This window comes from Hyperoodon ampullatus (genome assembly GCF_949752795.1).
Source record: "Hyperoodon ampullatus genome assembly, chromosome: 4".
Lineage (NCBI taxonomy): Eukaryota > Metazoa > Chordata > Mammalia > Artiodactyla > Ziphiidae > Hyperoodon > Hyperoodon ampullatus.
The window spans coordinates 140118421-140142025 of record NC_136917.1 but is presented as its reverse complement, the minus strand read 5'-3'; the positions used below and the strand labels follow the sequence as shown (position 1 = coordinate 140142025).

General features: G+C 46.9%; 1 protein-coding gene across 1 annotated transcript; it reads left to right on the top strand.

The window, feature by feature from the left end:
• Positions 1-1407: 1407 nt before the first annotated feature.
• NIM1K (NIM1 serine/threonine protein kinase) lies at positions 1408-23357 on the top strand (the record flags this gene model as incomplete). Its single annotated transcript, XM_079703016.1, has 3 exons — positions 1408-1699; positions 20260-20528; positions 22608-23357. The coding sequence occupies 3 exons, from the start codon at positions 1408-1410 to the stop codon at positions 23355-23357; spliced, it is 1311 nt and encodes a 436-aa protein (XP_079559142.1).
• Positions 23358-23605: the final 248 nt, after the last annotated feature.

The following is a 23605-nucleotide window of genomic DNA, read 5'->3' as shown; positions in this document are numbered from 1 at the left end:
GAGCTGCTGGGCCTGGAGGCTGACACCTGATTAGAAATACCTAGAAAATAAGCCTAGGAGAAAAATTAGCCAGTGTATGAGAACATACAGTGTAAAGGAAATATAACACATTGTTATTTGAATCAGTGTAAGAACTTTTGAAAACTGATAGGAAATCTTTGTCATTATGATGATCGTCTTATCATTTTATTTCAAAATTTGACATCGTGGTCACTTTATTTTATAAATGATGTGACCAGAAAAGCTGACAGATTTTACTAAAGGCGTTTCCACTGTACCTACCAATTCCTTTTTTTTTTTAGCCGTGACACGTGGCTCGTGGGATCAAACCCTGGCCCCCGGCAGTGGAAGTGTGGAGTCCTAACCACTGGACCACCAGGGAATTCCCTACTGTATTATTATTTTAAAAGTCTGGCTTCAAAGCAAGCCAGAAACAGAAGTAGAAAAATTATTTTGCTAGAAATATTTACAGGCTGTGAGGGCTTTTCTGAAATGTAGATCGAGGAGTGTGTGTGCGTACATTTTCTTCTTATTAAATCATATGTGATCAAGCATTTACTACTGATATGAGTCATAACTGAAATTTGTAGAGTGCTTTTAGACTGGTGCTTACCAAGCAGTTTCACATTCATTATAAATCCCGTACTGTACATTAGCATGGGCTAATACATTTCCTTATTCTCTGTTCTTAGGATGAAGTAGCACCCACCAAATTTTTGAGACAGCTCGCGGCTTAGAGGAAGGCTCATCTAAATAAAGGCCGGCTAAAGTGGCATTGCAGGGATTTAATCCTCCTCTGGCTGCCCGTGTGACCAGAAGGCTGATTTGCAAGTTTCTTCTTTCCTGGGGTCCAGATTATCAGGTCTCCAGGGCCCTGCAACTTGACAGCAAAAGTGCAAAATGAAGAAGGTCAGAGATACGTGCCAGCAGCAGAGACCTGAGGGCCTCTGCGGGGCTTTTACACACCAGAGCAAAAGATCCTCTGGCCATCAAAGGAAATAGCAAACTGGAGCCTTTGTTTTGGGACACAGCCACCTACCACAGAGCACCAGCACGGCCAGCCAGAAAGTTCTTGGAGCCTGATCAGGGAAGCGGCTCTGGTACCTGGACGTGTGCCTGATGGTTCAGTTAGAGCTGGGAAGTTCAACGTGAAGGAAGGTCTCGAGTGAGGGCGGCTTCGGGCTTGGCTGGTAGGTGGTTCTGGCACTGGCCTCTGCCCTCCCCCGGCTGAAGCTGAGAAGGGGGTTTGCGCATTCAAGAGTCTTTTCCCGGCTCTCAAGGACACAGGGCTCTGGCAGTCAACTCCCATCTCCCACCCGCCCGGCCCCTTCGGCCCCTCCGGCCCCTCCCCAGCCTGCCCCCCATCGGTGCCTCTGCTGAGATGGAAACGTGGGCCTGCGGAGGACGATGACTGCCGTGTATGTGAATGGAGGCGGCCTGGAGAACCCCCGCTATGCCAGGTGGGACCGGCGAGAGAGCGTGGAGAGCGGCGGCCAGACGGAGTGCGCCAAGGAGGACGGAGAGGGGCAGCCTCGCCAGCTGACGCCCTTCGAGAAGCTGACCCAGGACATGTCCCAAGACCAGAAGGTGGTGAGGGAGATCACTCTGGGGAAACGGATCGGCTTTTACCGCATCCGAGGGGAAATCGGAAGTGGGAACTTTTCCCAGGTCAAGCTCGGGATTCACTCCCTAACCAAAGGTAGGATCCGACCTCCACGGGTGATGCCCAGAGTGTTGGGACCTGGTTGGGGGTCGGGTTAGGAGTCCAGGGCCAAGGAGGAAGGTGAGGCGTCATCACTGAGCCCCTGCTAAGTGCAAGTCCTGTGCCGGCCACCGGCCACTGTTGCCGCAGTTCATTTTCACAGCGATGGTGTGAGCTCAGTATTTTTATTTCACTTTATAGATAAGGAAACTAAGATCCAAAGACGTCAAATGTGGCTTTAGCAGTTTAATCTTAGATGATTTTGACTCCAAAAACTCTCCCACTATAGCATGCAGGTGAAGTCACTCAAACATTGAGGGCAATCTGTCCCCTCCAGTTACACCTTGCAGAGGCGGAGGGGAGTGTGGCTTGGTTCCAAGGCCACTCGGATTCCGGGTCCTTATTTGTAACTTCTGCTTGTGTTTGTTTGTCAATACCAGTGGCACAGGGAACCTCCCGGATGGTCAGTGGATAGTGGGGTCCAGCCTCTCCTCCTTACCAGAGGCTGCTGCTTCTGTTAGGTTTGGGGAAAAGGGACTTGATCTCAAGAACGTCTCTGCTTCAGTCTGCTCTGTACTAGTTCTCATTGTTGTTAGCTCCTTGCTTGCTACCAAATAGCCACGCGTGCTTGGTTGCTGGTCACTCTGGATTCTAGACCAGCAGTGCCCACCGCTCTGGCCTCAGAGAGGAGCTGTATGGAGAGACCAGCAGCCCTTTGCTGCCCAGCCCCTGTGGGCACTTCTCCAAGTTACCTCTAATATAGCTAACTAAGCCTGGAGATAGTCATAACAGAGTCACAGGACAGAGAAAGAATGCCTGCAACTCGGTACAATCTACAGACTTCCTAAAGCCCATGGGCTCTGCCCTCTCCCTGAGAGTCCCGTACTGACATTTATTCTCCTTGCACTCAGGCTGCCACCACGTCTCCAGGGCTGCTCTTTCTTGTGTCAAGAGTTTTGTTTTCTTTTCTTCTCCAACCCCCAATCCTATTCCCCACTCATCCCTGTTTGACCCCTATGGAGAAAGTACCACAACTTCCTCTACCTACACACACACACACGCACGCACATGCGTGCACACACACCCAAGTCACTGGAGCTCCAAGTCCCCTTCTATCTTGCTCTGAGCCCGAGTGTCTGGGTTCATGCCTACTCACCTTACCTACCTGGGGACATTACAGCGCTCCTCAGCCCTCAGCGCTGACAAAATGCAGCCAGTAGCATTGATTACGTTACTCATAAAAGCAGCTCTAGGGCTGCGATTCACATCTAATTGGGAAAGATGTTGCTTTTCAATAGTCTAGAGCAAGAGTGAAAGACAACATAAAACACATAAGGAGATGAGGGGCCAGAAATTGAGAGGAAGACATGATCAGGAAGTGGAGAGGAGAAGTTGCATAAAGGCAAACCAGGAGAGGAATTCAGAAAGGAGAGAGTGTCCGTTGTGGCAGAGAGGTCACAGGGGCTAAAGTCTGAGCAAAGCGTGTTGGAACTGCTTCCCTAGTGTAGGTTCAGATATTAGATTCTAGTGGAGAGGATAGGATAGTGGAAAGAACATGTGCTTCAGAATCAGACAAATCTGTTCAAATCCTCGTTCAGTCACTTACTAGGTATCTGACTTCATGCATATTACTTAGCCTTTTTGGTCCTCAGTTGCCTCAGCTATAAAATAGAGATAATGATTCTTATCTTAGAATTGTTGGGGAAATTAGGAATAATATATATGAAGTACATGGCACAGAGTAGCCACTCAATAAATGGTAGCTATCATTGTGCAAGTCTATTTTTTACTTAAACTTATTTCAGAAGGAAATTTGATATTAAAGTCATGAAAACCCATGAATAGAAGGTAGTGGTAAAAATAAATACAATACACACAAATTTCAAAGTTCTGTTTATTTATTTTTCCAACTTTATTGAGATGTAATTGACACATAATATTGTGTAAGTTTAAGGCGTACAATGTTCTGATTTTATATATGTATATATTATGAAATGATTACCACAATAAGGTCATTTAACACACTCACCACCTCATATAGTTACAATTTCATATGTGTGTGGTGAGAACTTTTAAAATCTATTCTCTTAGCCACTTGCAAAAAATTTTAAAGGGGGACTTCCCTGGCAGTCCAGTGGTTAGGGCTCCACACTTCCACGGCAGGGGGCATGGGTTTGATCCCTGGTTGGGGAATTAAGATCCCGCAAGCCGCACAGCATGGCCAAAAAAAAAAAAAAATTAAAGGAAACTTACGAAGTGACTGAAAGTAATTTAAAACATGCCAAAAACCCATCTGTGAGTTTCTCTTTACCTTACTTAGGAGAGTGAAGGGAGAACCGATACGGAAATAACATTTTTATGCTGTGATTTGGTGCTATTTAAGGCTGTTTTCATGCACTAAAATCACTGCATGCCCCATGAGTGTTCAAGGTTCCACTTCGGGAAACACTGACCTCATCTAGCCCTCCTGAATTTTACAGATGGGGAGACGGAGGCTCAGAAGTGGCTGTCCCGAGGTCACGGCAGAGACAGGGTTAGAACCCAGCTTCCTTTTCGCTGCAAGCTACCTCAGGATTTTGGTGCTGGGTGGAGGGGGCAGCTCTTTCACATGCTGCCCTGGACAAGCCGACCAAGTGGGCTACCACTGCCTTCTTCAGCCCCAGACCCCCGCCAGACCCCACCCTGCTCACCAGCCATTCTCCTTCCTGGCGGCCGGACTGCCGAGGAGTGATCCTGCCCTCCAATGCCTGCAGCAGGGAAGCAGGGGACAATGCACAAGTCATAGAGTGTATAACCAAGACTCAGAAGCAGCACCTACCTTCTGCCCGCCCTCCCTGTTCAGACAGTGTGTAAGAGCGGCACCTTGTCTTGAAGGTGGCAGAAGGTAGTGCAATATTGTGGAAAGATATCAGCTTTGGAGTCAGCCAGACCTGCTTGGAATTCCAATTCTTTTTTCCTCTAGCTGTGTGACCCCCCGAACAAGTTATTTTACCATTCTAGACCACAATTTCCTTATGTATAGGTGAAGAAAATATATCAGCTGCCTAGGATTGCTAGGAGGAGCGAATTTTAGAAAGATATAATATACTGAATATTTACCATGTACCTAGACAGAGCATGTGGCAAGTATTCATTAAGTGCCAGTATTAGTCTGCTTTCCAAAAAGTCCAGGTCCTTTAGGCCTGTGTGAGTCACACGTCATTCGTTTCATGGGACAGAAGCCGACTCAGATGAGCTCACGCTGGCAGGGTGACTTGTGTGCAGGGGAATTTTGTGGCCCCTCAGCAGGGAGGTAGAGCCACGTTTCAAGGATGGAGGTTACCCTCTCCATCTCCCCTTTCTCTGGGTTTGCGCGGCTTCTCATCTCTACTTCGTACTTCTTTCTGCGGAGTGGCCTTCTCTTCTTAATTATCCAAAGGCATATGGCCAAGAATGATTGTTTCCAGTCCCCTATCTACATAACCTCTCAGCTTTATCCCATCTCCATCCCACTAGTTTCATTGTATTTCAGCTCAGATTTTGAAAAGAGAATATAATCGCTCACCGACCAGCCGGCGATGGGCCACCGCTGAGTCAAGGGCCTGCCTATGTCAAGTCAGCTGCAGCCTTTCGGGTCACACGACCCACTGCACTGTCAGCAGGGCCCAAGGTCCAAAGAAGCGTCTCTGAGACGGGAGAGTGGAGAACACAGTAAATGGACGGACATATCATCACCGCGACGATAACCAGCTAAGCAGGGAAACCACCACAAGCCAGGAGAGCGTCTAATTCCTCAGACAGGCTGTTATGTGAGGAGGACAGAAGAAGGAGGAAGGACCACGACTGGCGTTTACGTAGCGACCTTCTTCTTGAATGCCAGAGGCTTCTCGCCTGTCGTATTACAGCATTGACTTAATTCTAGTCCCTTGAGTTTCAGAGAGTGCGGTGTTTTCCTGCTGTGTGGATGGGGGCCTCAGTGGCCTCACTGTCATGCTCTCCTCTCTCCTAAACCGCCACAGAGTAGCCCTATTATCAAAGGCTCAATGTCAGCCTCTGCTTATGGGATGGGATGGGTGCACAAAAGGAGAGGGAGGCCAAAAGCACAGGCAGAGGAAAAATCAGTTCAACAAGCACGTTTAAACAAGCCAGAAAATGTTAGCAGCAGGTCATTGTGCACATTGTACTGATGCAACAGGAAAAGGAATCCCAGACTTTGCCTCCCAACTTGCAGGCTCATCCCGGGACAGCCTCATCCTGGTACCGCGCTCACCTCTCTTCTGGGTTCTATCAGAAGGGAGCCCAGGAAAGAGTAGAAAGGTGAGGACAAAAGGAACTGAGAGGGTGAAGGAGGGGAGACCCAGACGTGAAGCGATGTGGGGATGAAGGAAGAGACGGGCGGTGTAGGTACTAGGAAGTGAGAACTCTGGGAGGATGACAGAGGTAAGACTGGAAGATTGCAACTTATGAAAAGAGGGGGGACGTTAGGCTACCGGGAGCAGACTGGGATGGAAAGACAGAGGGACATTCCTCTAAAATCTTTTTTTTTTTTTTTTTTTTTTGCGGTACGCGGGCCTCTCACTGTTATGGCCTCTCCCGTTGTGGAGCACAGGCTCCAGACGCGCAGGCTCAGCGGCCATGACTCACGGGCCCAGATGCTCCGCGGCATGTGGGATCTTCCCGGACCGGGGCATGAACCCATGTCCCCTGCATCAGCAGGCGGACTCTCAACCACTGCGCCACCAGGGAAGCCCTCCTCTAAAATCTTTACCTCTACAGGGAGTGGTTTAGCCTTGCTGGGAATTACAAATACCCTGTCCCATTCCCAGGCCATGTCAGATGGCATAGTCTGAATAGCGATTTGTATAAATATGGTTCCCATACAAAGCCAGCTTGCCCAGAATTGTCATTAGGTTTTCTAGGAAAGATGGACAACCTGGATAAGATAACGGAGGAGATTCCCAGGGAAGCGGAGGGTTTCTGTGCCAGGGGCAGCTCCCAAGACAGGAGTTTAAAAAAAGACACCAGCTGCTCTGGATCCCTAAAGAGAAGGCTCCAGTATAGGCCCCTGCTGGCTGGAGTTTATTTTTATAGCTAATGGCTCAGATTCTCTTGGGCCTTGCAAGCTGATAGGGCAGGCTGAAGCCATCATGAGTCCCCTTTTAGGCTGATTAGAAATTTCTCAAAAGAAATGACGCACTCGGCTTCTGAATATTTTATGTCCCATCTGTTGCCTCAAACAAAAGTAAAAGAGGCCATGGGTGCCTGTCCCTTTCTCTGTTGCCATCCTTTCTGACCCCTTCATCCCTGGTCTTCTTCTCTGTTACTCTAGTTTCATGTTTCTAGAAGGCTTTCTTCTTCTCTCTCAATTTATTTATGCATCGGTTAATTCATTCTTTTTTAAAAAATATAATAAACTCTCTTGAGCCTCACAAAGAGGAATAAGATACAGCTCTTGCCCGATAGGAAGTCGCAGTAGGTAATGGAGACAGACAGGAAACAATTGATAAGTGCTGTCACAGGGTGAGGTAACAAAGGGTGTGCTCGACTGCGGCTGAAATCAGGAAAGGGTCAATTGATCAGGAAAGGCTTGCATTAGGTCTTGAGGTTTGCGAAGAAGTAATGCAGGACACAGAGGAAAGGGAATTCCAGTCAGAGAGAGAGGATGTAAAGTGACTGGAGGTATGAGCCAGGGTGCAGAGTGTTTGGAGATTTAAGAGTAATTCAACGAGGCTAGTGCATGGGATGCACCCACAGAGTAGTGGGAGATATGGTGGGTGATGGAGGCAGGGACTAGATCACGGAGAATCTTCTTGCATATTTGGATTTTGTCATTTACGTATCAGGAAGCCATTGAAGAGCCTTAAGCAAGCAGTTGATAAAATGATTAACTATTAATTACTTCAGTGAGGAAAGTGAATTGAGGTTGGGACATGACAAGAGTCAGGCATGTCAGAATAAAATAGTAGTCTAATGATGCAGATGAATGATGATGTCCACCTCAACTAAGGAAGGGACAGTGAGGATGGAGAGAAGGCGATGCATTTGAAAACGATCTTAGAGTATCGGAAAACCTGTGGTCAACTGCATGGGGGAAAGTGGGAGAGGACAGGGAGGGGAAGAAGTAAAGATGACTCCCAGGTTTCCAGCCGTAGTGACTTAGCAGTGAATAGTGAATACAGAAGAAGAAGTGGATTTGAGAGTGCAGATCTGGAAGCACTGACTTGGGGGTACATGGAGGTCAAGTAAAGGAGCCCAATGACCATGATGGAACCCAAGAGAAAGTATGCATGAGAAATCAAGATTTGGGGCCTAACACATCTGGGGTATAGTGAAAGTCTTGTATGTCCTCGTCATAGGCTCCTTGGTGTCAGACATTGTATCATATTGATCCTCAGACTTCCCCCACATTCATTATAACTAATAAATATTCAACAAATATTTGGTGAATTAAGTTAGTATAATAACTTCCCTGGAAAATCCAGTAGTGGTGGGAAGAGATATGGGAGAGAGCAATGCGTGGCAGTCTTCTCTGGTGGGTTCTTCATGCTATAATCTCCTAGAAGGACAGGGCTGGGGGACTCACACAGGCTCTAGTAAAGCTTAACTGAGAAGGCCCAGTGGTTGTGAAAAAGGGGTCCCTCCTCTTGAGTACAGTCATTAAAACAGCAGTTTAAAATTATGTTTTCTGGAGGCAACTAGAGATTGTCATACTAAGTGAAGTAAGGCAGAAGAAGAAAGACAAATACCATATGATATCACTTAGATGTGGAATCTAAAATATGTCACAAATGAACATATCTATGAAATAGCAACAGACTCACAGATGTAGAGAACAGACTTGCAGTTGCCAAGGGGGAGGGGATATGGGGGAGGAATGGACTGGAAGTTTGGTGTTAGTAAATGCAAACTATTATGTATAGAATGGATAAACAAGGTCCTACTGTAGAGCACAGGAGACTATATTCAATATCCTGGGATAAACCATAATGGAAAAGAATATAAAAAAGATGTTGCTATACAGCAGAAATTAATGCAATATTATAAATCAACTATACTTCAATAAAAAAGTAAATTAAAAATACATAAAATTGGGCCTCCCTGGTGGCGCAGTGGTTGAGAGTCCGCCTGCCGATGCAGGGGATACGGGTTCGTGCCCCGGTCTGGGAGGATCCCATATACCGCGGAGCGGCTGGGCCCGTGAGCCATGGCTGCTGAGCCTGTGCATCCGGAGCCTGTGCTCCGCAACGGGAGAGGCCACAACAGTGAGAGGCCCGCGTACCACAAAAAAAAAAAAAAAAAAAAAAAAAATTAAAAAAAAAAAAAATACATAAAATTATGTTTTCTTACTTTAAGAATGGTTAGTTATTGGCTTTGGTGAATCCATCCTAAAAATAAATTCAGTATTACTATAACAAAAAAAGTTCCCTATTTATAATGCAAAGGACTCAAAATAATTTATATGCTCCAATGATGCAGGAATGCTCAAGGATATTAAAGCATATGCACTTGGATGGAAGTCACACAGCCATTAAAAATCACACTTGTGGAGAGTCTGTGGTAAAATGGAGGATGCATGGGACACGATAATAAATGAAAAAGCAAGGCGCAAACTTGAGTTACACTGCAATGGGAATACTTATCCTGGGCTGTTGTGAGCGTTAAGTGAAATCATTTATTCAACAAATATTTGTTGATCACCTCCCGTGTAACAGGCACTGTTCTAGGGACTGGAGATACAGAAGTGAACAAAATAGACCACAATCTGTCCTGTGGAGCTTATGTTCTAGCGGGGAGACACAGACAAAAGTAAGCCAGTAAAATATTCATTATGCTACATAGTGATAAGTGACAGGAAGGAAGATAGAGCAGAGGGGAGGGAGCATCGGGGGCTGCAGTTTTAGACAAAATGGCCAGGGACAGCCTCCCTGAGGAGGTGATCATTGAGCTGAAGGGAATAAGGAAACTGGCCTTGGAGTCCATGGGGGAACGTGGTCAGGCAGAGGGGACAGCAAGCAGAAGAGCGCCAAGGTGGGAGAGTGCCTGTAAAACTCTAGGAACGGCTGAGGTGTGTGACAGCAGAGAGTGGCAGGGACCAGATCACATAGGGTTAATATGCAATATGGCAAAGTCAGGACTTTGGCTTTTCCTATGAGGGAAACCCGAGCCCTCTGAGGGAGCAGAGAAGTGACTCCCGCGACCTGGCTTACGCTTAATAGGATCACCTTGGCTGCTCTGTTGAAAATAGGCTGCGAGGGGTCAAAGGCAGAAAAGGAGAGATCAGCTAGGAGCCTATTGGAATAATCCAGGCAGGAGAGAATGGTGGCTTGGACCAGGAAGGGAGCAGTGAAAGGCTGAGAAGTGGCTGGATTCTGGCTGTATTTAGAAGTAGAGATAACAGGATTTGCTGACAGATTGAAAGTGGAGTGTAAAAGAGAAGGGTCAAATACTCGAGGTTTTTGCTCTGGATGACTGCGAGAATAGAGCTTCCATTTACTGAAACTGGGAAGACTGTAGAAGGAACAGGTCTGGGGTGGGGGAGATCAGTATTGGACGTGTTATGCTGGGCGTGCCTGTTACACACGCACAGCAGAGGCTGTTGGTGCCTCACCCGTGTCTCCTTGGGCCTTACCATTTCAGTGCATGCAGGCCAGACCTTCAAATGCCAGTCTCTCCATCTCTTTGCCTCTGGGCTTTCTCTAGCTGCTGGAGCTGCTCTGCCTGCATGCGTGGGAAATAGAGGGGAATTCATGTCTGCCAGGAACAGCCAACAACTAGTTACTGGCAGTAGTTGATGTACAAATACCCCAGCTCTCTCACTCTTCTCATGATAAAACTCAAACGATAGGGGCTTCCCTGGTGGCGCAGTGGTTGAGAGTCTGCCTGTCGATGCAGGGGATGCGGGTTCGTGCCCTGGTCCAGGAAGATCCCATATGCCGCGGAGCGGCTGGGCCCGTGAGCCATGGCCGCTGAGCCCGTGCATCCGGAGCCTGTGCTCCGCAACGGGAGAGGCCACAGCAGTGAGAGGCCCGCGTACCGCAAAAAAAAAAAAAAAAAAAAAAAAAAATCTCAAAGGATATCTCGCAGCAGGATCATTGGAAGACGGAGGGAACAAAAGATGCCCATCGAGCTGAGAAGTCATCTTGAGACTGAAAAATGAGGCAGGCAGCTCCATATACTCAATGGATCAGTTTATGGTAGGGTACCTGACAAGATGGGATCAGGATTGGGCCGACAAAGGTCTGGAAGCATTTGCAGCTATCCTCTGCACCGCCCAAAGGGCCACTGGGGCAATTTTATAGCTAACCTAGGGTATGGGAGTACCCTTGAAAACAGGAAGTACATTCCTAAGTCAAGATGATTGAATGGGTAACTAGTCTCATGGAAATGTCAGCGAAGGACTTCATCATTATTTGGGGACTAACAGAGCACAGAGGCCACCTGGACCTACCGATCATTAAACAATATCCGTTAACTACAAAGCCCTTGACAGAGAAGTGATTTGCCGCATAGTGCAGTCCTGAGTGGGGTCAGTGGAAGGACAGGAGGAATTGTATGAGCCCGAGATGATGTCAGTTATGCTAACAGCCATGCAGGATTTAGGTAACTTGCTTAGTAACACATCCTTAATTGGCTGCCTTTCCTCATTCTTCTACCAGTGTTTCCTGGGTACCACCTCCTTCATCAACTACTTGCACCTGAATCACTGCCTCATGCTCTGCTTCTGTAAGAAGCCGAACTGAGACAACCAAGTGGAGAGGTCTCGTAGGCAGATGTATTTATGCATCTGGAATTGTTGAGGAAATTGTAGGGACGTCCAAGGACTAAGCCTTCAGGTGTCGAACATTTAGAGGCTGGGCAGATGAAAAGAACACAGCAAAGGAGCCTTAGAAGAAGTGGCAAGAGGTAGGAGTAAAACCAGGAACGTGTGTTTTCCTAGAAACCCAGTGACAAAGGTGTTTCTAGGAGGAAGGAGGAAGTCTGAAAACTGGCCATTGGTTTTAGCAACTTGGAGGTCATCGGTGAACCTGAGAGGAGCTTTTCTGGTAGCAATAGCTCTTAGGTTCAAGACATAATGAGGGGAGGACTGGAGACAGTGACGTAGAACCAGCTCTTTAAGAGAGTTTTCCTACAAAGAGAATGAGAAGAAGAGTCTGATGCTAGAGGGGGAAGTGGGGTTGAGAGAGGTTTTTTGTGGCTTCTCAAAAACTTTTTTTAATGTTTAACATACAAAAAGAGGTATGAAAATCACAAATATGCAATTAAATGAATTTTCCAAACTAAAAAGACCCATATAACCACCACCAAGTTCAAAAAAGAGAACATTCCCAGTACTTTAGAGGCTCCCCTATCCCCCCCTTCTATTTACTGCATCCCCAAGTATAACCACTACCCTGACTTCTAACATGACAGATTGGGTTTGCCTGTAAAACTTTATATAAATGGCATCATATAATATGTCTTCTTTTGTCTTATTTCATTTGCTCAATATTAAACTTGTGAAAGCTGGAGACTTCCCTGGTGGTCCAGTGGTTAGGACTTGGCTCTCTCACTGCCGGAGCCCCGAGTTCGATCCCTGGTGCAAGCCACAAAGCACAGCCAAAAAAAAAAAAAAAAGGTGGGGGGGAACCATCCGTATTATTTTATGTAGTTTAGATGCTTCATTCTTATTGCTATATAGCAGCCCATTGTACAAATTTACTACAATTTATTTATCCATTCTACTGCTGATGAACATGAGGATAGTTTCCAATTTGGGGCTATTATGAATAATGTTACTATGAACATTCTAGTACAAGTATTTTGGTAACATGTATGCATTTTTGTGGGGAAGACTTTTTTCTTTTTAGATGGGTAAATAGCACGAATGTATGCAGATGGAAAAGATTCAGTAGAAAGGTTAAAACTTATGACACAGGAGAGAAGGAAGAAATTTTGGATGCCTGTTCTTGAGTAGAGGAGAGTAGATGGAATCTGTTCAACATGTAAAGGGTTCTTAGCTAGGCCTTAGATAGGAGCAGGGACCATTTACCCAGAGAAACAGGAAGACAGAGTTTATGGGCACAGATTCAGGTAGGCTGGAAGAAGTGGCAGAAGGAACTTGAAGAAATTCTCTTCTATGACTTTCTTTACTGGATAAAATAGAAATCAAAGTCATCAGCTATGAGTGAGGAGAGGGAGAAGGTATTAGAGATTTGATGGGAGAAGAGAAGCCATGAAAGCATCATCTAAAAGTGTAGGGGCGCTGTTGGACCAGGGAAATATAGTGTGTCTGCCAGGAGCAATTAAGACGCACCTGAGGTTATAGATCATGAATTCAAAGTGAGACAAGCCGTCATGGTCACTGCATGGGTGTAGGCAGAGAGTAGGTGGGAGGTTGGATTTAACCAGGGTGTGGTTCAGCTGAGAAAACACGATGAGAGAGACCAGAGATGTTGAGGGAGTACACAGAGCCATGACAACAACAATAAATATGGTCCTCCAGGACTTCCCTGGTGGTGCAGTGGTTAAGAATCCGCCTGCCAATGCAGGGGACACGGGTTCGAGCCCTGGTCCTGGAAGATCCCACATGCCGCGGAGCAACTAAGCCCGTGAGCCACAACTACTGAGCCTGCACTCTAGGGCCCGCGAGCCACAACTGTTGAGCCTGCGTGCCACAACTACTGAAGCCCTCACACCTAGAGCCCTTGCTCTGAAACAAGACAAGCCACCGCAGTGAGAAGCCCACACTGCAACGAAGAGTAGCCCGCTGCTCGCCGCAACTAGAGAAAGCCCGCCGCGTGCAGCAATGAAGACCAAACACAACCAAAAATAAATAAATAAATAAATAAATTTTAAAGAAAAAGAAAAAAGATGCCCCTCCAGTGCACGCCACCAATCCTCCCCGTTCCTCAACCCAGAAACCTTTACCTCTTCTTCAACCCTAACCCTTGGCTGAACCCCAAGTGCTATTGATGCTCCCTTCTAAATATCTCACCCTTTCCTAGTTGGATTAAATTGCTGTAATCTGTCTCCCTCATCCATATTTATCTCATCCTCTGCACTGCAGCCAGAAGCGTTCTTTTAGAAAATGCAAGCCTGGTCATGTAGCTTGCTCTCTGCTTGAAATTTTCTAGTGGTTTCTCTTGGTTACCAGAGGGGAAGGGTGCAGGCAAGGGATAGTTACGGAGTTTGGGATTGATATATACACACTGCTATATTTAAAATGGATAAGCAACAAGGACCTACTGTATAGCACAGGGAACTCCACTCAATATTATGTAACAACCTAAATGGGAGAAGAATTTGAAAAAGAATGGATACATGTATATGTATAACTGAATCACTTTGCTGTTCACCTGAAACTAACACAACATTGTTAATCAACTATACCCCAATATAAAATAAGATAAAGAAAAAAAAAAAGAAACTCTCCAGTGGTTTCTCAATGCCCTTAATCTGAGGTCCAGAATACGACTCACGGATTTTGGCCCTGGCTGACTCTCCAGCCTCTTCTTGGCTTATCTTTTCCTTCATTCCCCATGTGCCAGCTCCACTCTCTTCTTTCAATTCCTCAAAGGCAGTGGTCTCCAAAGTAGGGTGCACATACCCATGGGGGTGCCCACTGGGATGAGGGAAGAAAATATTAGAACTTCTTTTCTATATTTATTTGTGATTACATGTTTTTAATTTCCATGATTAAATACATTTAAAATGTGTATATTAGTAGTGCATGCATATAATTTATAAATAAATATACATAGACAGCAATGCTCAAAAATGTTTATTAGTAAAGGAAGCTAATCAAAAAAGCGTATAGACCATTACCCTAAGGTATTAGGGTCTTTCCTGCCTCAAGATCTTCTCTCCTATACAACCCTACTATTAGAATCTCTCCTTATTGCTTCTCCCCTACTTTCCTCTAGTTAACACTTAGACTCCAGGGAAAGTGTTAAAAATCTTCCCTGACCCTCTGACTCGGGGTACATCCCCTTGTTTTTTGCTCCACTGCCTCCCGCTCTCTTACCCTCCTAGCCCACTGTGCTGGACATCTTCCATCTGCTTCCCCAGATCCATTTTCCACCCTTCATTTTGCTCTCTGTCCCAGACTTCATCACGTCTCTTTAGTCCGATGGGTTCCAGTTGGCTTTGGCTTGTAGGGAGCCCTTGAACTGGATCAAAGGAAGGAGAGGGAGAGCCTGAGATCTGTTCCCCCAGCCTGACTGTGAGGTTGATTCAGGCCAGCTGTACTTCTGGAAGGGCGTCTCAGCTCCCCTCGAGGTAGCTTTCTCTACACAACACTCTCTAGGTTCTAATATCTGCTCCCTCCCCCTGTCCCTTTGGTCCCAAAGACAGATTTTGCTTCCTCCACTCTAGGTTTGAAATTTTGAATTAGTTGCTGACACTTAATGATTAGAATGATTGCATTACAATTCAGATGTCTCTTGAAAAACATTAGATTTGATAACACTGAGTCTACATCCCCAACAGTAACAATTGTCTGGAGTTGAGTAGCAGCTGCCCCTTTGCTCTGGGGCATGTACTTCTCAGGACTCCACAGTCCCCACTACTCCCTATTGCCTTACAATAAGCTTTCCACCCTATTTCCACCCTGGCCTCTAGAGACATTTGAGTTTGCAAGCCCTGGTTTAAGGAAATGTGTCAGTCTCTTCATCAAATTTGGAGAAAGGAGAGGTTGACCTCTCGAATTTCTCTACTTCTCTCTCTCTCCTCTCCGTCACTACCGAGAGAGTCCTCTCCCTGCCGTTGCTATCGTCACCTCCCAAACCACCACCCTGCCCTCAGGTGCGTTCTGCTCCTACCCCTTTCCCACACTGCAGCCAGAGTACCCATTCTAAAGTGGATATCTGGTCAGGACAATCCCTTAAAACCTCGTAGTGTCTTCCTACTGCCCTAAAAATAAAGGCTACTTTATTTATTTTTTTTACATCTTTATTGGAGTATAAGTGCTTTACAATGGTGTGTTAGTCTCTGCTTTATAACAAAGTGAATCAGGTATACATATACATATGTTCCCATCTCTCTTCCCTCTTGCGTCTCCCTCCCTCCCACCCTCCCTATCCCACCCCTCTAGGCGGTCACAAAGCACCGAGCTGATCTCCCTGTGCTGTGCGGCTGCTTCCCACTAGCTATCTACTTTACGTTTGGTAGTGTATATATGTCCATGCCACTCTCTCGCTTTGTGACAGCTTACCCTTCCCCCTCCCCGTATCCTCAAGTCCATTCTCTAGTAGGTCTGTGTCATAAAGGCTACTTTAAAAAAAAAATTGAAGTATGATTAACTTACAAAACTATAGTACTTTCAGGAGTACAACATAGTGATCCAATCTTTTTATACATTACAAAATGATCGCCATGGTAAGCCATCTGTCACCATACAGAGTTATTACAATATTACTGACTATATTCCCTGAACTATACATTACATCCCTGTGACTTATTTTATAACTGGAACTTTGTACCTCAATCTCCATCACCATGTCAACTGAAAAAAAAAAAGCACAACCTAACAGCTGAGAATTATCTTTTATTCAGCAGACAAAGCTGAGGACTTAAGCTGGGGACACAGCCTCTCAGATGGCTCTGAAGAGGTGATGGGGGAGCCAGGGTATATAGGAGCTTTTGCAACAAAGACCAGGTAGTCAGAACTTCAAAAGAAGTTCTGGAAAACCAGATATTGCAAGTTAAGGAATTCAGCACTTTTCTGTGTATGGGAAGATGCAAAAGTCTGGGCTCACTGAAATCACTCCTTTGATACGCACCTCAGCTGTCTGGGGCCAGTATCCTGCGCTTTCTCATTCTGAGTCTCCTCAGGGTGCAGGGGGGTCGGGTGGCTGCAGGGCTGACTGCTCGATGGCTGGCATCCCATTTCTATCCTGAGTTCCCTCAGGCCTCTCCTTGAGCGGCTGTAATGTGAAGGCTTAATGGCTGCAACATCCTTTCTTTACTGATATGTCCGGCAAAGTTTTTTTTTTTTTTCTCTGAGAGTGTATTTCTTCGTCTTCCCACCCCCAAGACTACATTTCTTGAAATAATTTCCAGGTCTCTGGGTAATGTGATGCCTGCCTGCGCTGCAGGCCGGTTTGGGACCCCTTCCCCCCAGCCTGCCAATTCTCCATGCCCAGCGGAGTGGGCTCCTCTTAGATCCTCAGACACACACGTGACATCTTGCCCAGACCTGGCACACTGTCCCCTTCCCACGGCCAAGTATTGGGCCTCCCTCCTCACCTCCTGTTCACAAGGCAAGTGTCATTTCTCAGGGGGTCTCTCTGTTCTCCTATGTGCGCCCCTTCCTAACACGTGCCACGCTTGTAATGAGGGTTTTTTCAAAGTCTCTCTGTCTCACTGGACTGTAGGAACATGTCTGTCTTTTTCACGGTCTGGTGCAGAGTAGGTGCTGCCTGAACATTTGTCGAAAGGGTGGACTTAGAGACCTAGTTCTTCACGAGCCGGCAGTTTCTACCACGTAGTGACAATTCAGAACACCAGGGCTTTTTCAAATGTTTCCTATGATTATACATTTACGTTACGTGGCATGACTATAATCTGATTTTTTTTTCTTTTTTTTTTTGCGGTACGCGGGCCTCTCACTGCTGTGGCCTCTCCCGTTGCGGAGCACAGGCTCCGGACACGCAGGCTCAGCGGCCATGGCTCACGGGCCCAGCCGCTCTGCGGCATGTGGGACCTTCCCGGACCGGGGCACGAACACGTGTCCCCTTCATCGGCAGGCGGACTCTCAACCACTGCGCCACCAGGGAAGCCCCTATAATCTGATTTAACACGAAGCGGAGGAAACAGGCTGGGACTAGAGTGAGCCATCGGACGCCTAAGGGTGTAGAATTTCAGAACGCATTTCCTCTCGCAAACCTTCTCCTGCCTCACTCTGGTCCCGGCCGTGGGAGGGCAGCCTTTCCTAAGAACCGCTCAAATATAAAACTGAAAATCTAGAACTAGGATTGTCCTAAAGGGAGGTTTGAGACAGCGGCCTGGACGCACACCCCAACCGGATTCTTGGGCGGTCGCAGGGTGAGCAGCGCGCGTGCAGCTGCGGCGGCCGAGGGGGCGGCAGAGAGGGACCCGCACCTACGCAGAAGCCTGGCCCGCGCTGGGGAGGACCGGCCGCAGCAGCGGCCCCTTCCGCAGGCAGGCTGCCAGGCTGAAGGACGGACTTCATTATTCTAGCCCTTGGAATAACAGCTCGCCTACCAGGCTACACAAAACCAGAGTTTCTGTTTCAGGTAAACAGCGGCGGGGAATCTTAATCCTAAAGCCTCAGCAGCAGAAAGGACGCGAGCAGCGGGGCGAGAACGCCCCGGGGACCTGCCGTGGCGGTCCATCCGTCTGCCGGGAGGATCGCCCGCGGAGGTCGCGGGAGCCCTGAGGGTCCTGCTGCGTGTAGCTTCCCTCCTCGTTCCCCACCCGAGCAAGCGCGGCCACCTCAGGCACCAGCGAACCCTGCCTCTTCGTCTTCCAGGAGTCCTAATGGACCTACTTTAACAAACCGATAACACTCCTAGTTTAAACTAGCAGCTTCTATCTTCATGCCCATAACCACTGTGCCAAAGTTCCTCAAACCAGTTGTTTTGCAAGTAGGTCAAACAGGCGCCCTGCCATCCCGTTCTCCCCGTTTATTTGCCTGGAAAATTCTTTCTTATCTAATAGAAAGTCTGGTCCAGTTTGAACCAAAAAATGAATGAAGTGTTACTTTGGAGTAGAGATTCATTCATTTTCAAACATTAACCATTTTTATTACACAATCTATGTTAATTGTATAATTAATTGTAGGAAAATTAGAAAACACAGATAAGTAAAAAAAAAAAAGAAAGAAAAATTAAAGGAAAACCATCCATTAGCGGGGGATAAACTGGGATATTGGGACTGACATATATACATTACTATAAAATAGATTAATAATAACCTGCTGTATGGGGCTTCCCTGGTGGTGCAGTGGTTGGGAGTCCGCCTGCCGATGCAGGGGACACGGGTTGTGCCCCGGTCCGGGAGGATCTCACATGCCACGGAGCGGCTGGGCCCGTGAGCCATGGCCGCTGGGCCTGCGCGTCCGAAGCCTGTGCTCCGCAGCGGGGGAGGCCGTGGCAGTGAGGGGCCCGCGTGCCGCAATTTAAAAAAAAAATAATAATAATAATAATAACCTGCTGTATAACACAGGGAACTCTACTCAATACTCTGTAATGGTCTACATGGGAAAAGAATCTTAAAAAAAAAAAGAGTGGATATATATACGTATAACTGATTCACTTTGCTGTACACCTGAAACTAACACAACATTGTAAATCAACTATACTACTCCAATAAAAGTTTTAAAAAAAAGAAAACCATCCATGATCCCCCTATTAATAAAATAACTATTGTAAACATTTTGGTGTATATCTTGCCAGATTTTTTCCTATGCGAATGCATATTTGTGTTTTTCCTCACTTGTTCTATACTGAGCAACTTTGCATGTTCATACATAAAGATCAACGTGATTATTTTGATAGCTGCATGTTGTACCATTAGAGAGATAGATGAACCACACTTTAACCATCTTTCTTGCTGGACACTTAAGCTGTTCCCAGTGTTACAGAAGTCTTCTTACACAAGCAATCTTGTACATGTGTCAGATTATTTCTTTAAGATTAATTGCCGAAAGTAAAAAGGGTGGGTCAAAGGGTGTGACCATTTTAAAGACTCAAGACGTACTACCAAACTACAGTCCAGAACCATCTTACCAACTAGACCTCCCACCAGCAGCACGTTGCAGTGCCCGACTCTTCATGGCTTTCCAACAATCCAGACACACCGAGCACTGGTGTTTCCTGTACTGGTACATGGTGTGCCAGGCACTGACAAAGTCCGATCAGATCAAACAGCCCACACAAGGAAGGGGGTAGGAGGAAGAAACAGATGAGGAGTCAATATTTATAGGTAAATGTGCTGAGATTATAGTACAGAGAATACACAGAAACTGGATGCCATCATCTTCCTGGGACAGGTGTCATAGAAGGCTTCCTGGAAGAGGTTGGTTCTGAGGCTGGCCTTGAAGACTCATCCGGCATTAACTGAGTAAAGAACAGGAAGGAGTGATGAGCCAGAGAGAGGAAATAATCCAGGTAGATCCAGGTAGAGGAAAGATCCCAGGCATGAATGTCCTGTACCTTTTCAGTGAACAGCAAAACGTTCTGTAACGTTAGACTACAGGGTGCATGGGGAGGTGGTTCGGAGCGGTGGGCCATGAGGCTGAAGAGGTAGCTTGGGCCTGATCAAGAGGGGCTCTGTCAGCTAAATAAAGGTGCTTTAACTTTACCCAGAAGACTGGATAAAGTTCACCAAACTGAAACCTCCTTGGGAGGCAGGAGTTGGCATTAAAACCTGTACATGGTAGAGTCACACTGATCTAAGGGACCAACATGGATGTTGAACTCAAAAATTGCTGTTTGTCATTACTGCTCAGGAGATTTCTGAGCTGGAAATAGACACTTATCCTCTGTGTCTAGTGAAATAGAGGGACTAGGTTCCTTCCAGGTCTAAATAGCTATGAACTCAGGCACATCCTTTGACTTTTTTTTTTTTTTTTCCAGAAAAGGTGGCCATTAAGATCCTGGACAAGACCAAGTTAGACCAGAAAACCCAAAGGCTCCTATCCCGTGAAATCTCCAGCATGGAAAAACTGCACCATCCCAACATCATCCGCCTTTACGAAGTCGTGGAGACTCTATCCAAGCTCCACTTGGTGATGGAGTATGCAGGGGGTGGGGAGCTCTTTGGGAAAATCAGCGCTGAAGGGAAGTTCTCAGAACCAGAGAGCAAGCTCGTCTTCTCCCAGATTGTGTCTGCCGTGAAGCACATGGTGAGCGGGGCGAGGAGGGAGAGTCTTGCTCCCATTCTACCCACAGTGGGAGCATGGGGCTTTAGTTTACCATCATCTAACCATCCCCGAAGGCTTTAGTCCTACAAGGCCAGACAGCAGTCCCTTCTTGAGAGTCAGATGTCTGGCTGGGATTGTGCTCCCTGCCTCCGAAGCAATACCCAGGGATCTCCAGTTCCACGGCAGCCTCCTGGCCTCTGTGGAAGTTGGCAGGAGTCACTCTGAGCAGCTGGATGACCATCACCCCCTCCTTGGCCACACGCATTCCTCCAACCCCGTCTTCCACTACTCGGAGAGCTGGCTTCTCACTGCTTCTTGGCCTTGCCTCCCTAATTCTGTGTCTAGGATGCCCTCTCCCCTCTTTTCACATCTCACATCCTCAATCCCATCCACACTTCGTGACCCAGCTCAGTTCTGTCTCCCTCTGTGAAACTTTCTTCAATCTTGGGTCAGCCTGCGCTGATCTTCACGCCTTTGGTGAACCCACTGGCTCTTGCTGCCTCTGTGCTCAACACATTAACACTTGCTTGTGTCGTTCTTATTTTAGTTCTCTGATTATGTCTTTAGATAAATCTGGACTCCATAAGCATACTCCCCAGTTCCTCCGTGAACTGGTTCTCCTGTGCCCTCCCTGTTGTTGGTTGTCCTGCTGGGCACACAGGAGGAATCTGACTTGCAGACCTGATGACCACTTGTACCACTCTGTTAGTGCAAAGGTTTGCTGCCCTCTTTGCCCATCTCTCAGTCCAACTGGCAGGAAGGGACACTTGTCTGGTGTCTATATTAGTTGAGAGGCTGTTTCTAGTTTGCTCCTCTGTTCGGATGTCGTGAGACAAGAACTGGCATCAGTGAGCTCCTGGCCAAGTTATTAGCAGGTTACTAGTGACCTAAGGGGCCCAAGAGAGCAGCTGGGAGGGAGAAGGGGAGGAAAAAGAAGTGAGCAGGGAGAACCTGAGTGTGATGGCAGTGGCTGTTTCAGACCTGTGGTTGTCATCTAAGTGGCCCTGTGCCGGGGTGAACTTCCCCTGGGCCAGGGAATAAGCCAGACCCACACCAAGCAATAGAGCAGATGGGCAGAGTCTTGCACATTCTACTTGGAAAAGAGATCTAGTGGGAGAGCAGAAGAGGAGCCAGCAGTAGAGGATGCAGACTGAGTCCTCTGAGGCTCTATACCCCGACCTTTCTCCTAGCTCTCTGGTCTCCAAAAAGAGGAAGGGTGAATGATAGACATAGATCCGAATTTTATCGGGTTTGTTTGCTATGTGCCAGGACCATGCTGAATGCTATAGATACAGCATCGATCACATACAGTTCTCACAACAGCCTCATGAGGCGGTTCTCAGTGTCTCATTTTACAAAGAAAGAAGGCGACACTCACATACACAGCTGGTATAGTTGAATCTAGAATTAACCAAGGTGTCAGGCTCCAAAGCCTGGATTCTTGCCAAAGGAGATGCAGCTGGAAAAGTGACATTAAACCATTTTCCAAGAGCCCTTGGCATTAAAGTGGTCAAGGGTCTTCAAGGTTGTCTGGATCCAGAATTCAAGGGTAGGGATTGGATCTGCTGCCAGAACCTTGCCCAACATAGTATCCTCCCTTCTATTGAATTCTGTAGCGATAAAGGAGCCCACCCAAAGGAGCAGGGGTGTGGACTTGGGGGAGGGCTCCTCACCTTCTTGGGGTTGGCCCTACTCAAGGGATTGCTCAGCCAGAAAAACCCATACGTGGTCTCAGAAACGAAGGATTACTGTGTTTCACAAGATCTGGGTCTTACTTCTGGCCCTAATTCCTGAGTCCACGTGTGTGGGACAGACTCCAACCCTCACCCCACAGAACAGAACCTTTGGTCTGCTTGGAGGGTGTGGGCTTTACCCTGGGCTAACGGTTATGACAGGGCAGCTCTCAAGATCTGAGGTCTGACATGACTTACGTTGACCTCCATTGAATTTCTGTTGTTACACCATTATCCCCTCATTGTTTCAGAGCAACTGATGCATCTCTAATGTTGGTATTTTGCTTTGAAAATGATGACTTTTTCCCCCATTGTCTTCTTTCCACAGCATGAAAACCAAATTATTCACAGAGATCTGAAAGCAGAAAATGTGTTCTATACCAATAATACTTGTGTGAAGGTGGGTGACTTTGGGTTCAGCACAGTAAGTAAAAAAGGTGAAATGCTGAACACTTTCTGTGGGTCTCCTCCCTACGCGGCGCCCGAACTTTTTCGAGACGAGCACTACGTTGGCGTTTATGTGGATATCTGGGCCTTGGGGGTGCTTCTGTACTTCATGGTGACGGGCAGCATGCCGTTTCGGGCAGAGACCGTGGCCAAACTGAAGAAGAGCATCCTGGAGGGCACGTACAGTGAGCCTCCGCACGTGTCAGAGCCCTGCCTCAGGCTCATCCGGGGAGTCCTCCAGCAGGTACCCACCGAGAGGTACGGCATCGACTCCATCATGAACAATGAGTGGATGCAAGGAGTGCCGTACCCCACCCCTCTGGAGCCTTTCCAACTGGATCCGAAACATTTATCAGAAACCAGCACCCTCAAAGAAGAAGAAAATGAGGTTAAAAGCACTTTAGAACACTTGGGCATTACGGAAGAGCATATTCGAAATAACCAAGGGAGAGATGCCCGGAGCTCCATCACAGGCGTCTATCGAATCATTCTGCATAGAGTCCAAAAGAAAAAGGCTTTGGAAAGTGTTCCAATAATGATACTCCCAGACCCTAAAGACAGGGACCTAAAGAAGGGGTCCCGTGTCTACAGAGGCATAAGACACACATCCAAATTTTGTTCAATTTTATAAATTGCATTAGACTGCTGGTAATTAACCAAGATCATTGTTGCTGCTTTCAAATTTTTTCACCAACTTGAGTGGAGACTTTTTTGTAATTTTTAAATAAATTTAAATTTAAGATATGCATTTCCCCTCCGCCCCCCGCCCCCCCCAAAAAAGTCCATTAGCTCAGATTCTGGCTTGGTTTGCAACCTCATCTTGTTTTCAAACTCTAGCATTCACTCAGTTAATCGAGAAATACTTACGCAGTGCCTACC